Here is a 17,006-nt window from a genome sequence, read left to right as displayed (position 1 = left end):
TTTTCTGCTGAACCACTAACTCTGGAAGTGAATTCCAAAGCCTCATGGCTCCCAATGTCAAGCGGTTCCTCCTGCCCTCTGTCCTAAATCTCTTGTAGTTAATCTCCTATTCATGTCTCCTCATTCTAAACCCCTTCAATTACTGGAAATAGTTTATCTTTATCTGCTCTGTCCCAACCCATCATTATTTTAAACACCTCTATCAAACCATTCCCTGATCATCTTTGTTCTACTGAAAGTAGTCCTAATTTTTGAGTCTTTCTTTGTTCATGCATTTCCTCATTATGCATTATACCCTTTCTAAAACATATATGAAACGTGTAATACATGAATAATCACACTCTCCATTCCCACTGTTGCCATTATAAATTCCTGTATTCATATTTACAAAAGCAACTTATATTTCGGTAGCACCTTTAATGTAAAAAAAATTCCCAAGGCATTTCACAAGAGCGTTATAAAACAAAATATCACACTGAGCCACATAAGAAAATACTAGGTCAGATGATTAAAAGCTTGGTCAAAGAGGGCGGCACAGTGGTTAGCACCACAGCCTCACAGCTCCAGCGACCCGGGTTCAATTCTGGGTACTGCCTGTGTGGAGTTTGCAAGTTCTCCCTGTGTCCGCGTGGGTTTTCTCCGGGTGCTCCAGTTTCCTCCCACAGCCAAAGACTTGCAGGTTGATAGGTAAATTGGCCATTGTAAATTCCCCCTAGTGTAGGTAGGTGGTAGGAGAATTGAGGGAAGGTGGGGATGTGGTAGGGAATATGGGATTCATGTAGGATTAATATAAATGGGTGGTTGATGGTAGGCACAGACTCGGTGGGCTGAAGGGCCTGTTTCAGTGCTGTACCACTTTATGACTAGGAAGAAAGTAAGGTGGAGAGGAAAAGGAAGGGAATTCCAGAACTTAGGGCCCAGGGCAACTGAAGGCACAGTCACCAACGGTAGAATAATTAACATCAGGGATGCTCAAGAGGCCAGAATTAAAGGAGCACAGATATCTCAGAGGGTTGTGGGGCTGGAAGAGATTACAGAGATAGACAGGTGCGAGGCCATGAAAGAGGATGAAAACAAGGATGAGAATCCTAAAATCAAGATGTTGCCAGTGTAGGTCTGTAAGTACAGGGGTGATGGGTTAACAGGACTTGGTGCAAGTTAAGACATGGGCAGCAGAGGTTTGAAGGACCTCAAGTTTACAGAGCGTAGAATACAGGAGACCAGTCAGGAGTACATTGGAATAGTCAAGTCTCGAGATAACAAAGGCACGAATGAGGGTTTCAGCAGCAGGTGAGCTGAGACAGGGGTGAAGTTGGGCGATGTTACGGAGGAGGAAATAGGCTGTCATAGTGATGGTGCGACTTTGTGGTCGAAAGCTCCTCTCGGGATCAAATATGTCACCAAAGTTGCAAACAGACTAGTTCAGTCTCAAACTGTTGGGACGGAATCAGTAGCTGGAGAACAGAGTTTGGAGCAGGGAGCAAAAACAATGACTTCAGTTTTCCCAAATTTAATTGGATTGAATTACACTGGATACGGCGGTAGGAAGGTGACATTAGAGCGTGATACATTTCCAGAGATAGAATCCAATAGAAATTTATATAGTGCCTTTTACAGCCTCAGAGTGTCCCAAAGCACTTTACAGCCAATGAAGTACTCTTGAGGTGCAGTCACTGTTATAATGTAGGAAACACAGCAGCCAATTTGCACATAGCAAGCCTCCACAGACAGCAGGCTGATAATGACCAGATAATCTGATTTAGTGATGTTGGTTGAGGGTTAATTATTGGGCAGAATGCCAGGGATACCTCACCAGCTCCTCTTCATGTAGACTTGTGAGATCTTTTACATCCACCTAAGAGAGCAGACAGGGCCCCCTTCCATCTCCGTAACATTGCCCATCTCTGCCTTTGTCTCAGCCCATCTGCTGCTGGCACCCTCATCGAAAACGTTGCTGTCCATATCCTAATTTACACCAAGTCCAATTCACCCATCACATTGGTTCCCAGTCTGACAACATCTCAATTTTAAAATTCTCATCCTAGATATAGACTGAAGTTGAGCTCTCCAAGGAACTCAGTGGACCCGACAATGCAAGGGCCTGTGATGAGGAGGAGGAGGAATGGAGATGTGAGGGAGGATGAAGATTTTAGAGTTGTGATCACCTTTCAAAACTGGGCACTCACAAAACTGGCCTGATCCCATTAGGCTTCAGTGATCCCCATCCATGAGGCATGACTAATAGATATGTTGTGACTCAGAGAAAGCCAGGCGTAAAGGGAACTTTCTTCTCGTATTTTGCAGACCAATGATGCCTTAGGGGCAATGTGGAACTGGTTGTATTTCATCCCGCTTATCATCATTGGGTCGTTCTTCGTGTTGAACCTCGTGCTCGGAGTCCTGTCTGGGTAAGTCCATGAAACTACACCAACCCATGGGGGCAAGTAAGCCAGTTATCATCCAATCCAGAGGACGGGGCACCATTTAACTACATAGTACAGGGATACTGGTCTCTCGTCGGCAGATCAAGGTCGGGCAGCTGAGGCGAGAAGCTTCTCAGTCCACTTGTTATAAGGTCCAATGTGATGACGCTTGGAATGGACTGAACTCAGCTCCAGTGGGCAAGAGCTCAAGGGCAAAACCTATTCCTAGCTGGTAAATCACTCAAACATCAGAGGATGACTGATGTGGATAATGGAAAAACATGTCACAGAAACAGTGTCATATTACTGGGGCAGTGCTTAGCCGGCCCTTGAGTGTTTGATGGGACAGTGCAGAGGGAGCTTTACTCTGTATCTAACCCGTACTGTACCTGTCCTGGGAGTGTTTGATGGGGACAGTGTAGAGGGAGCTTTACTCTGTATCTAACCCGTACTGTACCTGTCCTGGAAGTGTTTGATGGGACAGTGCAGAGGGAGCTTTACTCTGTATCTAACCCGTACTGTACCTGTCCTGGAAGTGTTTGATGGGACAGTGTAGAGGGAGCTTTACTCTGTATCTAACCCCCGTTTTTTTTTTACTCTCTATCTAACCCAGTGCTGTACCTGTCCTGGGAGTGTTTGATGGCACAGTGTAGAGGGAGCTTTACTCTGTATCTAACCCATTTTTTTCTCCTTTTTTTTTTTTCTTTTTTTTGAAGGTGGCCTTTATACCCCAGTCGCCTTTTTTTATATTTTTTTTGAGGGGGCCTGGGGAGTAATGGCGCCCTTTATATACATTTTAAAATAATTTTATTAAAAACAGATAAATGAACCAAAACCTCAAATTAAAATTCCATTCTCGGCATCGATGATGCACTCTAGCCCCTGCGGTCACGGAAGGCTTCAAGCGTACTGGTGGACACCACATGCTCCTTCTCCAGGGACACCCGGGTGCGAACATAACCGCGGAAGAGGGGCAGGCAATCAGGGAGGACGGGCCACCCGATGGCCCGCAGCCTGGACCTGTAAATTGCCACCTTGGCCAGGCCCAGGAGCAGGCCAACGTGGAGCTCCTCCTCCCAGCCCATGCCCGTCCGCATCGGGTGCCCAAAGATCAGGAGCGTGGAGCTGAAGTGCAGCCAGAACTTGAGGAGCAGCCCCTTTAAATATGCAAACAAGGACTGCAACCTCGCACACTCCATATATAAGTGAAACACGGACTCGTCCAGGCCGCAGAAATTACAGGTGGCCTGGGAGTCCGTGAACCTGCTTAAAAGTTTATTGCATGGGACTGCCCTGTGCAGCACCCTCCATCCCAGGTCCCCGATGTAAAATGGGAGGACTCCCGCGTCGAGACACCACCACCGGGGTTTCCCCTCGCTGCCAGATTGCAACACAGACCTCCAGGGCGTGTCCGGTCAGCTGACAAGGTGAGGAAGTGGAGAGTGTGCAGGAGCAGCCCGTACAGGAAACTCCTCCGCGCCATTTGGAATGCATTTCCAATGCATTTGGAGAGCATTTCCGAGAGGCGGCTCAGGTTGTGCAGGACCAGCTCCCGAGGAGGGTTTCGGGGCCTGCATCCAATGAGCAGTTCCGGCCGAGCAGAAGTCAGCATTCCCGAGCCCCCTCATCATCCACAGTGAGGGGCGTCCCGGCAACTTCGGCTACTCCTCCACTCGTCGGTCCGTCCCCAGAGCCGGCCGCCTGGACAGCCGAGGGGGAGCGCTCTGACTGGAGGCGACCATGCTCCAGACTCTGAATAGATCCCGGTAAAAGACAGGCAACTCCCTCATAGAGGCGCGGCTAATCTTCTCTGCCGGGAGCTGTGTGTCGTCTTGAAGGCAGTGACACTGGTGGCAAAAATACGCCGCCAGCGCACACCATCTGGGAGGACGTTCGACGTACAGGTATCTCTGCAGGGTCCAAAAGCGACGAGTCACAGCCTGGGTGTGGACGCACACCAGCGACTAGCCGCCCTCCTCAATCGAGAGACTCAGGACCACGGCAGAGACCCAGTGTTTCCTCTTGCCCCAGAAGAAATCGACAAGCTTCTTCTGGATCTTGGTGGCAAATGCAGGGGCGGGGCCAAAGTGACCAACTGGTACCACAGCATTGAGGCCACCAGTTGGTTTATGACCAGCATTCGACCCCTGTAGGAAAGCACTCGGAGCAGTCCTGTCCAACGCCCCAGCCAAGTGGTGACTTTCGCCTCCAACTCCTGCCAGTTTGCCGGCCAGGTTTCCTCAACAGGGCTAAGGTGGACTCCCAGATAGAGGAGGTGCGTGGTGCTCCACGCAAAAGGTGTTAACTCCTCCGGCAGGGAATCCACTCGCCACTGACCCACCAGGAGTCCGGAACATTTCTCCCAATTGAACCTTGCGAAGGACGCTGTAGAAAAGGTCTGCTGGCACTCGCGCATCCTCCGCATGTCAACGGGATCTGTGACTGTGAGGAGCACATCATCGACGTAAGCCGAGAGGACGACCCGCACGGTCGGCCCACGCAGAGCCAATCCTGTCAACCTGTCATGAAGCAGGCACAGGAATGGCTCCATGCATATGATATACAATTGGCCGGACATGGGACATCCCTGACGCACTCCTCTCCCAAAGCAAAGGGGCGCCGTCAAGGACCCGTTAACTTTGACTAGATGCTCTGCGGTCACGTATAAAAGTCGGACTCGGGACACAAAATGCTGCCGGAGTCCGAATGCGTGCAGAGTCCCGTAAAGATATTCATGATCCACCCTGTCGAACACCTTCTCCTCATGGAGGGAGAGAAAGGCGACCGACAGACCAGTCCTCTGGGAAAGATGGATCAGGTCCCGGACCAGGTGGATGTTATCCTGGATGGACCGGCCCGTGACTGCGTAGGACTGGTCAGGGTGGATCATGTGGGTCAGCACAGAGCCCAGGCGGGAAGACATAGCCCGGGCAAAGATCTTATAATCCGTGCTGAGGAGGGAGACCGGACGCCAGTTTTTAAGCCAGCGGAGATCGTCCCTCTTCGGCAGCAGGATGATAACCACCCTGCGCCATGAGCGGGGCATCTCCCCGGTCGCGAGGCTTTCCCCCAGGACCCGCACGTAATCGTCCCCCAGGATGTCCTAGAATGCCCTGAGGAACTCTACGGTCAACCCGTCCAGCCCTGGGGATTTGCCCCTCAAGAGCTGGTGGAGGGCGCTGGTCAACTCCGCCAACGTGAACGGAGTCTCCAAACCTTTGGCGTCCTCACACAAAACTCTACGCGCGTCCTCACTAGATAGATCCGGAGAGAACAACGTGCTGTAATACCCTCCGGATCCGTGACGAAGGATCCGTCATCGGCCAGCAGCTCAATGAGCTGCTTACAGACCCCTCACCATTTTTCCAGCGAGTAGAAGGGTGAGGCACGGTCCAAGCTTCCAGGAACTGGATCTGCGACCTCATGTACACGCCTTGGGACCCTATGAGCTGCAGGTTCCTCAGCACGCCCTTCTCTTTGTACGCCTGCCACAGGGTCAAGTCCGTTATGGCCTGACAGAGAAGGGACTCCAAGTCGAACACTGCCCTCTCTAGGTGCCGGATCTCGGCTTCCTGCCTCTTGGTCGACCCCTTCGCATACTCCTGACAGTCTTGCCCACATCCCACCATAGCCTCAAGGAGGGGAAGTCCCCCTGATTTTTTCTCCAGTTGGCCCAGAATCAATGGAACGAGTCCCGGAATTGCCTGTCCCCCAGCAGCCGGTTGTTAAACTGCCAGTACGTGGACCCCGCCCTCGTGCGGAGAGAAGTGAACTCTGCCCACACCAGGTGGCGGTCCGAGTACGGCACCAGCCGCATGGAGGTCGCCGAGACGTGGGAAATGTACACCTACGAAAAGTAGAGGCGGTCGATTCGGGACCCTCCTCCTCCAGACCTCCACGTGAAGGCGCTGGAGTCGGGATGGAGATTCCGCCAGATGTCCACCAATTTTAGGGAGCTGATCAGTTCCCTCAACCTCTCCACCGACGCTTGGCCACGCTGAGCGATCCCTCACCTCAAGGGTACAGTTCAAATCCCCGTCCGAGGATAATGCACTCGCCGCTGTCGATAGAGCTCAAGAGAGCGGACACTTCTTCAAAGAAGCTCGCTTGCACGCGCTGGGCCTGGGCATGTACATGTTCACAAAGTGGAGTGGCACGCTACCCAGGCAAACGGCGAGGTGAAGCAAGCGGCCCGGCACCAGCTCCTTGACCCTGAAGATCTCCGGCTGAAATGTCGGGGGCCAACAAGATAGCCACCCCGCTAGAAATAGGGGTGAGGTGACTTATGTAGACCCCACCCTACCACTCCAAGAGCCAGGTGGCTTCGTCTCCCGGAACGGTGTGGGTTTCCTGCAGGAAGCTCACCGCGTATCTCCCTTCCCTGAGAACTGAAAGATTGTGAAATCTGCGGTGAGACCCCCTGCTGCCACTGATGTTGAGGCTGGCTATGGTTATCTTCATGTCAAAGGTACTTAAAAACCGTCACCAATACCTCACTGTGAGGAGGGAGCGGAAGTGCATCTGGCCTTCCACTCCCTCGGCAACCCATTGAGGAACGCATTAAACCGGCTCCTCTCAACCAGTTTCACACCCGCACCCTCCCCTGCCTTCTTGAGGGCGGAACGGACAGACTGGATAATTAACGCCAGATTCGACCATTGGCCGAGGGCCAGCTGAAATTTATTGTGGCAACCCCTGCAGGTCGCGAGGAAGTCCTGGAGTTCCACAGTGGGGATGAGAGGAGGCACGAGGGAGTCCACCGCCTCGCTGGCAATGGATTCACGATCATCCTCCGTGCCCCACACTGCGTCCGCATACCCCTCCGGGTCATCGCCTCCAGCAACTGACACACCCACCACACACTGTGTCCGCTCGAGCTGATCCCACCTCCATCACGATCCCACCCATAGGATCATCACGATCCCACCCATGGGTGCCAGTGGTTCAGGACCCCCCTCCACCTCCGTTCCCAGGCCAATGAGACGATAGTTCCCGACTCCGGAAATCCAGCCGGAGCCGTGACTGGAGGCAGAGAGAGGAGACCATCTCCCACCCCGCCATTGCCCACAGCCCCAGCAGATGGGAAATTACACCAATTGCCTTCTGGGTCAGGCACATCCCAGCAGCAGCATCAGGCTGCTGGGAGGGTTGACCTTCACAGCGCTCGCTCCCATCCAGGACACACAACCCAGTGGCAAATGGAGTACTTTCACCCGGTGGGTCCACAGGCTCCCCCACTATGGGTGGGCCTCTCATCTCAGGAGTTTCTGAGATTACAGGGGCATCTCCCCACCTTCCGTTCTGAGGAGCAGAGGCTTCCTGCAACTCACTGCCCTCTTCAGAGGAGAGACATCTCCTCCTCTTATTGAGGGAGGGGTGCAGAGGCTCAGAGACCTCCGTCTCCGCAGAGGCCTCTACTTCTCCCTCCGCGCCCCCTTGCCCAGGTTCCATGGGCCCGAGTTGCCTCGGGGCAGGTGGGCTCCCCTGGATCAGCCATAGGGCTGAGCTCAGGCTCAAAGCTTTTCTCGTGTCCAATGGGCGGGCCTTCAGGTGTTTTGATTTGCGCCTTCCTTCCTTCCACCTGGACGGGTCTCCGCCTCCCCACCAGAGGCTGTGAAGAACACAGCCTCCAGAAACGCCTGAGAGGTGTCGGGGGAGTGGGAGGAGGTGCAGCGGCGCTACCCTGGGCCACCGAGGTGGAGTTGGTGGCTGGGAGGTTGGGGCAGTTCTTACGAGTGTGCTCCACCCCCTTGCAGGCATGGCGCCGTGCCCCGTCTGAGGTCCAGAAGACATGGTAGGCCGTCCCCTGGAACTCCACATTGAAGTGGCCCTCCAAGACCTCCTCCCGCCCCAGCTGCATAAAGAGCTGGCAGCAGAAGTAGTACACATGCCGGAGGCTGTTCTCCCAAAGACCGAGCGGGACTGGGTTTTTTTTCTAACCCTGCGTTGTATCTGCTCTGGGAGTGTTTGATCGGGACAGTGTAGAGGGAAATTTATTCTGTATCTGACCTGTTTTTTTTTCTTTACTCTGTATCTAACCTGTGCTGAATCTGCCTTGGGAGTGTTTGATGGGGCAGTGTAGAGGGAGCTTTACTCTGTAGCTCAGCTGAATTAAGAGTGTTTGGCATTAAAGGTCGGCTACCCGATCCGAACTCGACGCCATGTGTCGTGTTCGGGTCAGGTTGCACTTCCGGGTCCGACATTCGGGTTCGGGTCAGACACGCTCTGTCACAGGTAAGTGGCTCCAATGTTAATTTAATTTTTGGACTGGAAAGCTAGTTTTGTTACTGTTATTGGAAGCTTGTGCAGATCAGCAACAAAGTGAAAAACGGAAAGTAAGTTAACTGATGGTTGGGTCGGGTCGGGTGCGGGAAAGATGTAAAGACTCGGGCCGGGTCGGGCATGGATCGGATGTGGTTCTGTCGGACTCCGGTTGGGTTTATTTTTGCAGACCCGAGCAAGCCTTTATTTGGCATTGCGTACCTGAAATATTCCGGTCCAGGTAAGAACATCTTTTGTCCTGATGTGTCCAAAAAGTGGACTACAAATTTCACAATCTCTTTCACAACCCTGTTTCACATCCTGATCAGAGAACTCCTCTACACTGATGATGCTGCAGTAGTCGCTCACACAAAAACTCAGCTACAAAGACTCATAGACTGTCTCTCCCATGCCTGTGTCTTGTTCTCATTGACTATAAGTGTCAAGAAAACCGTGGTCATGGGACAAGGTGTTGCATCTTCACCCTGGATCACACTAAATAACACCCCACTGGAAGTGGTTAGTAAATTCTGTTACTTTGGGTCCACGGTGACAGACAATCTGTCCCTTGATGCACAGCTCGATACACACATAGCAGCTACCATATTTGGCCGTCTTGTGAAACACTCATGGGATAACACCAAGCTGACCCTGAGGACCAAGCTGATGGTTTATAAGGCCTGTGTTCTCAGCACATTGCTGTATGGCTGTGAAACATGGGCAACTTACAGATACCAGGAAAAGAAGCTCAATAATTTCCACCTTCGCTGTCTGTGGTGCATTATGGGTATATCCTGGCAGGACAAAATCACAAATGCGGCAGTCCTCTCAAAGGCAGAGCTCCCAAGTGTGTTGTTACTAATCAAACAGAGGCGGCTTCGGTGGATCAGACACATCCGCAGGATGGAAGATGATCGCATACCCAAGGACTTTCTGTATGGTGAGGTAGCCGGGGCCAGACGACCAGTGGGGAGTCCAAAGCTCCACTCCAAGGATGTTTGCAAGCGTGACATGAAGACCCTAAATGTTGACTATCACACCTGGGAGTCACTATCTGGCGAAAGAGGGAAATGGTGACACATCCTGTGGACTGGTGTGCAATACCACGATGACCAGTTTCTACAGCAGCTTGGCAACAGGAGCCAACGTCAAAAACAGCAACTCAGAGCATCACTTGGCAGCTTCACATGCAGCGCTTGTGGCAGAACCTGCCTCTCAAGGATTGGCCTTCACAGCCCTCAGCAAAGGTGCACAAAGAGAAGACACTCCACTGAAATGGATTGTTTGCTGCGTAACTGTCATCTTTTATAGATGGAAGGATGCCAACCTGACAACCTAACCCTGAGCTGGTCATTCTATCGCTAGTAGACTATCTGTTTTTAGGTGGGGGGATTGTTCGGGATAAGTGCAGTCCCCTGGCCCTTCAGAGGGAGTTGCAATATTTCCAAATGGTACTAACTGAACGTCATAATGACAGGGTAGTGCGGGACTGAGGCATCGGCCTAATATTCTCACAGCTAACTTCTCTCTGCTTCCCCAGTGAGTTTGCCAAGGAGCGGGAGAGAGTGGAGAACAGGAGGTCATTCCTGAAGCTCCGGAGGCAGCAACAGATTGAACGGGAACTTAATGGCTATCGAGCCTGGATCGACAAAGCAGGTGAGTCTCAAGTAGGACATTGGTTGCTCAATGCACCGTATGTACCTTCAGTACCTTATGGGATGGTGCTGGACTGTTAGTCAAGCAACCATTTTCCTATCTCCAACATTGTTATAATTACTAAACAAGAGCCTTCACCAAAAATTATTTAAAGCTCTCAATTTTCTGTGGCTCCAATGATATTTCTCCTGGGTTGCTCACAGCTGGAGATTAGTCTTTTATTCCTCCAAAAGAAACTTAATGTGTTAACAATGTTGGCAACAGAAGTCAGAGTGCAAGGCACAAGTCTTCATAAGGAACCGTTCATTGTTGGGCTATGTAGCAGTGGGTGGGAGGGGAGAGGGACTTGCTTGTAGTCAGACAGGAGACAAAGCTATTTCAACAGCTGGCGTGATCAGCACACACTTCCAAAGGTGAAACTCTTCCCTCTCCCAAGAGCCTCCATGCCATGCCCCAAGCCAACCCAAGCACTAATGTTAATGATCCAACCCTAACCCTAATGCCAATGAGCCAGCCATAACCCTAACCCAAATTATCTAATCCTAATCATAACTTTAAGGACCCAGCACTAATCCTAATGATTTAACCCTAACCCGAATGACGGAACCCTAACTCTAATGATCTAACCCGAATCCTAACCCAAATGACTCAACCCTAACCCTAATGATCTAACTCAACTCTAACCCTAATGACCCAACCCAAACCTTAACCCTAACATCCAAACACTAACACCAGAACCCTGACACGCAATTCCTGAGATCCGATCGCTCACACCCTCACACCCTCATACCCCTACATCCGTAAGACTCTTGCAGTTACTAACCCCCTCACCGCCTCACCAATAACCTTCATCCTAACATTGAAACCCAAAGACTAACCCCAACTCAGAACCTTAAACAGTCAATAGTCTCGCTGACTGTGAGATATGGGATGCTGGGTGATACTGCCTTTGCATTGCAGTGTGACGGACTAACTGTGATCTCTTGCTCTCTCTCTCCAACAGAGGAAGTGATGCTATTGGAAGAAAATAAAAATGCTGGAGAGAAATCCGCACTGGATGGTAAGATACTTGCTCTCCTCACCCTGCTTCCACACACCCCAGCACCCCCAGCAGGGCCTCATCGGCACGCCCACCCCTTACCCCACCCCAAGACACAGCAGGACCTGGTTCAACCTCGGCCTGTGACCACTGGCTGTACAGCCGACTCTGACACTATTCTGATTATACTTTTCTCTTGACAAACAAGTCGAAATAATAGAGCTTGCATTTATATCGAGCAAACTAGCTGCTACATTCCCTACATTGCAACAGTGGCCATGCTTTCACAGTACGTCATCAGCTGTATTTCTGCAGTTTGTGACATGCTGAAGTTGTGAAAGGTGCTTTATAAATGCAAGTCTTTCCTTTCAGTGTGTAGTAGAGACTGCATGCTTTGTGCTCTGGTTTTCCACAGCTAGTTTTATGAAGGATAGGTGGGATATTGCACGAGATAGAAAAGTGTCCCTGTTACACTGACTGCTGGTACCCTGAGCTAGTTGCTGAGACTCTCAGCCATGACCAGTCTGCTCAGTGATAGCCAGAACCAATACCCAGCCTCTATTGGTCCTGTTTCACTGGGGAGCAGGAAAAGGTAGAGGCAGGGAAAAGAAGAAAGGGGAGAGAGTGGCAGATAGAGATAGACAGAATAAGGGAGAGAGAGACTGAGAGTAGGGAAGAGGTGACAGAGTGACAGAGAGAGGCAGAATAGGTGAAAAAGTGACAGAGAGAGGAAGAATACGGGAGAGAGTGACAGAGAGATGGAATGGGTGAAAGAGTGAGAGAGAGAGATGGAATGGGGAGAGAGTGCACAGAGAGGCAGAATAGGGGAGAGAGTGACAGAGATCGATGGAAATAGGGGAGAGAGTAACAAAGAGAGGCAGAATAGGTGAAAGAGTGACAGAGGCAGAATAGGGGAGAGAGTGACAGAGAGGCAGAATAGGTGAAAAAGTGACAGAGAGAGGCAGAATTGGGGAGAGTGTGACAGGAAGAGGCAGAATAGGTGAGAGAGTGATCGAAAGATGCAGAATTGGGGAGGCAGTGGCGTAGTGGTAATATCACTGGTCTAGTAATCAAGAACCCAGGCTAATGTTGACGACATGGGCTCAACTCCCACCACGGCAGATGGTGAAATTTGAATTCAATTAATAGATCTGGAATTAAAAAGCTAGTCTAACAATGACCATGAAATCATTGTCAATTGTTGTAAAAACCCATCTGGTTCACTAATGTCCTCTAGCGAAGGAAATCTGCTGTCCTTACCTGGTCTGGCCTACATGTGACTCCAGACCCACAGCAATGTGGTTGACTCTTAAAATGCCCTCTGAAATGTCAACTCAGTGCAAGGGCAATTAGGGATGGGCAACAAATGCTGGCCTAGCCAGCGACGCCCACATCCCACAAACAGATGATAAAAAAAATCGGTGAGAGAGTGACAGAGAGAGGCAGAATAGGGGAGAGAGTGACAGAGAGCAGTGAAATGAGAGAGAATTGAACAGATGGGTATGAGAAGCAGATCAGAATGGAGAAGATTAGAATAGGTAAGAGGGTGACAGAGACAAAGATGATATATGGGAAGAATAGATGAGCAGTGAAAGACAAAATGGGAAGCGAAGCAGATGTGCAGAACAGGGCAAGAGTGAGGAAAAACATGTTATATTCATATCATTGAGGAACATTGTGTAAAAGAGATAAAGTATAATAATGGAATAGGGAGAGAACAAGGGGGAGAGAGAGGTTGTGTGGCTGGTTACCCTTCTGGTGCCTAATTCAGTCCTGGTGTGGGAGCGTAGTGTAAGCTCAACCCCACTGAGTTTCATTCGAATCCTGAGCATGCTTTTGCCAGACTGTTCATTTTGTCTTAATGTGGAGCACACAATAGCCCCACAGAACATTGTTAACCTTCACCCGATAATAACCGGAATGCCCAAGGGGAAGTTTGAGGTCAATTAACCCCTGGCTTTCAGTCCTTAGAAGAGCAACTATCAAAAAAGGGCGAATGGAGATGATCCACACAGAGTCGAGTGACGACCATTACACTGAAATATCTTCTGTGGGTGAGTTTTGGCCTTCCTCAGGTGGGACTCTTCTCATTTCAAGTCCTTGAACATGTTGTCTCTCAAATCCGTGCCCATCTTTCCTGCAAGTCTTTGTTTCAATCCCTCCAATCAGGTTTCCACCCCGCCACAGTACTGAAATGACCCTAATCAAAGTGACAAATGCTATCCTCTGTGACTGTAACAAAGGTTAACCTACCTTCCTCGTCCTTCTCGGGCTGTCTGCAGCCTTTGATACAGTTGACCACACCATCCTCCTCCAACACTGTCATCCAGCTGGGTGGGACTGCTCTCACCTGGTTCCATTCTTATCTATCTAATTATAGCCAGAGACTCACTTGTAATGGCTTCTCTTCCTGCTCCCGCACTGTATCCTCTGCTATCCCCCTCTATCCTTGGCCCCCTCCTATTTCTCATCTACATGCTGCCTCTCACTACCAACATCCGAAAACACAGTCAGTTTTCACATGCATCCTGATGACACGCAGCTGTACCTCACTACCACCTTTCTCATCCCCTGCACTGTTTCTAATTTGTTACATTGCCTGTCTGACATCCAGTACTGGATAAGCAGAAATTTCCTCCAGATAAACAGAGGGAACAGTGACCCCACTGGAAACTCGGTTCCCTAGACTCCCTCAGCACCCTATTTGACCCTGAGCTGAACTTCCTGCTCCACATCCTCTCCATCACAAACACTGCCTACTTTCACCTCTGTAGTAGCCCCTGCTTCAGCCAATCTGGCTGAAACGCCTCATCCATAACTTTGATGCCTCTAAACTTGACTCTTCCAATGCTGTCCTGGGTTAACGTCTCATTCTCTACCATACGTAGATGTCAGCTCATCCAAAACTCTGTTGCCCATATCCTAACTCGCACCAAGTCCCAATCACCCTGTAATAAAAGTAAAATACTGCGGATGCTGGAAATCTGAAATAAAAACAAGAAATGCTGGAATCACTCAGCAGGTCTGGCAGCACCTGTGAAAAGAGAAGCAGAGTTAACGTTTCGGGTCAGTGACCCTTCTTCAGAACTGTGCTCACTGACCTACATTGGCTGCTGGCCCAGTAATGTTGCAATTTTAAAATTCTCATCCTACTGTCCAAATCACTCCATAACCTCACCTCTCCCTAGATCTGTACCCTCCTCCATCACTACAACCCCCCCAAAATCTCCATATTCCACCAATTCTGACCTCTTACGCATTTCCCATTCCTTTAGCCCTATGTTTGTGGTCTTTGGCCACCTTGGCCCTAAGCTCTGGAATTTCCTCACAGCGTCTCTATCTCTCTCCCTTCCTTTAAGACACTCCTTAAAACCTAGCTCTTTGACCAAACTTTTGCTCACCTGTCCTGATATCTCCATACGTGGCTCAGTGTCAAATTTTGTTTCATTATGCTCCTGTGGAGTGCCTTGGGACGCTTCAATACATCAAAGGTGCTGTATAAATACAAGTGGTTGTGCATGCATCTGGGAATCGAACAGAAACCCTTGTTACTGTGATAGGAACATAGGAACAGAATGAGGCCATTCAGCCCATCGAACCTGTTTCACCATTCAATTAGATCATGTCTGACCAGTACCTCAACTCCATCCACCCATCTTGTTTTCATAGCCCTTAACAACCTTGCCCAACAAAAATCTATCGATCTCAGTTTTGAATTGTGCAACCGACCCCTCAGCCTCAGCATCTTTTTTTGCGGCAGACAGTGGCAGATTTCCACTACCTTTTACGTGAAGAAGTGCTCCTGACATTATCCCTAAATGGCCTGGCTCTAATTTTAAGATTGTTCTGGACTCTCCACCAGAGGAAATAGCTTCTCTGTATCTATCTTATTAAATCCGTTGGCCGTCTTAAACTTCTCGATTAGATCACCCCTTAATCTTCCATTCTCAAGGGAATACAAGCCTGTGCAATGCAACCTTCCTTTGTAATTTAACCCTATTAGTCCCGCATCATTCTGGTGAAGATTGCCGGAGTGCTGTCAGTACGCTGGCTGACCCAAGCAATGGGGCAATGTGTTCCTGTGACATCCTATTATAGAAATATAGAATCATAAAAAGGTTACAGCACAGAAGGAGGCCATTTGGCCCATCATGTCTGTGCCTGCTCTCTGCAAGAACAACTCCACTTCCCTTTCCTCGCGGCCTGCAAATTTTTCCTCTTCAGATGATTATACAATTCCCTTTTGAAAGCCACAGTTGAATCTGTCTTTGCGACAAACGTGGTCTGCCTGCCTCTGCCTAAAGTTGTCTCCCTCTTGCTTTGCCCAGGTTCTCCACTCGCAAGGGCCAGCATCAAGAGCACCAAGCTGCTGGAGGGCTCATCTTATTTCCGCCGTAAGGAGCGCATGCTGCGCATCTCCATCCGTCACATGGTCAAGTCCCATGCCTTCTACTGGATTGTCCTGGGCCTGGTGGCTCTCAACACAGTGTGTGTCGCTATCGTCCACTACGATCAACCTTTGTGGCTCACCAACTTCCTCTGTGAGTATGAAACTGCTGTCTCAGGCCACGGTCCCCCCAGGGGGCCGGGCAGCCTCCGCGCTGGCCGCGATAGCAAGTCTGCCGATCCTTGCACGATGTTTGTTGACCGTCTGCTTCAGACTGTAATACAAGCGTGCCAAATTGGCGGGCAGCAAAAGAGCAGCTACATCTTAATTTCATCTATTCCATATCCATTAATACTATTTATAACAAAAACCTATCAATCCCAATTTTGGAAGGTCCAATTGTCTCAGCCTGCACAGCTTTTTGGGGGAAGGAGTTCCAGATTTCTATGACATTTTGTGTGAAGAATTGTATGAAGCTGGTTCCACATGCCAAGATGGCTGGAGCACCATAACTAAACACATCTTCCCCACCACTGCCCCGCCTGCCCCTATACTCCACAGTCATGGAATCTCCAAAAAAAAACACATTAGGAGATCTAGGAGGCCCAATAGAGGAAACAATTATTCTTTAAATTCCTCTCCGCTTATCTCAGGCGAGCAAAACCAGATTACGATATCACTCAGACTCAGTGTTATCTGTAAAAACACTGAGCTTCTATATGATGCAATCTCTGCCCCAGTCAAGAACTGATCCAGCTCCCTCTCGAAATATCTCGCTGCTCTCTCAGGTGTGTGCACAGAACCTCTTCCTGCAGCTTGAGCAGGGTCTGGCCTTGCACCCAGGGTGCGAAGAGGGGCAGTAAGTTTCGCCAATGCTTCTTTCATGCTCCCGGTTGTTTGCTGCCTGATTTAGAACACGTGGGTGGTGAACTCCTTGGTTATCCAGAATTATCTAATGAAAGACTCCCATTTCTATAATGCCTTTCCCAATCCCAGGAGGTCCAGATGTGCTTTACAGCCAATGAAGTACTTTTGAAACATGGTCACTACATTTTTGAAGAGGTGATTAAAGTAGTAGACAGGGGAATGCCTATGGATGTTATGTATATGGACTTCCAGAAGGAATTTGATAAAGTCCCTCATCCAGGATGGTTAGCTAAAGTTGAAGCTCATCAAACCGAAGGCAAATTATTGACCTGGTTAGGAGATTGGCTGAGTGGCAGGAGACAGAGAGTAGGGA

At 49.9% G+C, this 17,006-nt stretch overlaps 1 protein-coding gene across 1 annotated transcript in view; it reads left to right on the top strand.

The window, feature by feature from the left end:
- LOC137373269 (probable voltage-dependent R-type calcium channel subunit alpha-1E) overlaps window positions 1-17,006 on the top strand; it is a 1,486,297-nt gene that overhangs the window by 750,533 nt on the left and 718,758 nt on the right. Inside the window, exons 8-12 of the mRNA XM_068038118.1 lie at window positions 2,305-2,408; window positions 10,225-10,340; window positions 11,344-11,400; window positions 13,344-13,433; window positions 15,708-15,920. Of these exons, the coding sequence (XP_067894219.1) occupies window positions 2,305-2,408; window positions 10,225-10,340; window positions 11,344-11,400; window positions 13,344-13,433; window positions 15,708-15,920 (580 nt within the window). The remainder of the gene's footprint in view (window positions 1-2,304; window positions 2,409-10,224; window positions 10,341-11,343; window positions 11,401-13,343; window positions 13,434-15,707; window positions 15,921-17,006) is intronic.

Source organism: Heterodontus francisci, chromosome 8 (genome assembly GCF_036365525.1).
Source record: "Heterodontus francisci isolate sHetFra1 chromosome 8, sHetFra1.hap1, whole genome shotgun sequence".
NCBI lineage: Eukaryota > Metazoa > Chordata > Chondrichthyes > Heterodontiformes > Heterodontidae > Heterodontus > Heterodontus francisci.
Note: the sequence above shows the minus strand (reverse complement) of the source record. Positions and strands in the feature narration are given on the sequence as shown.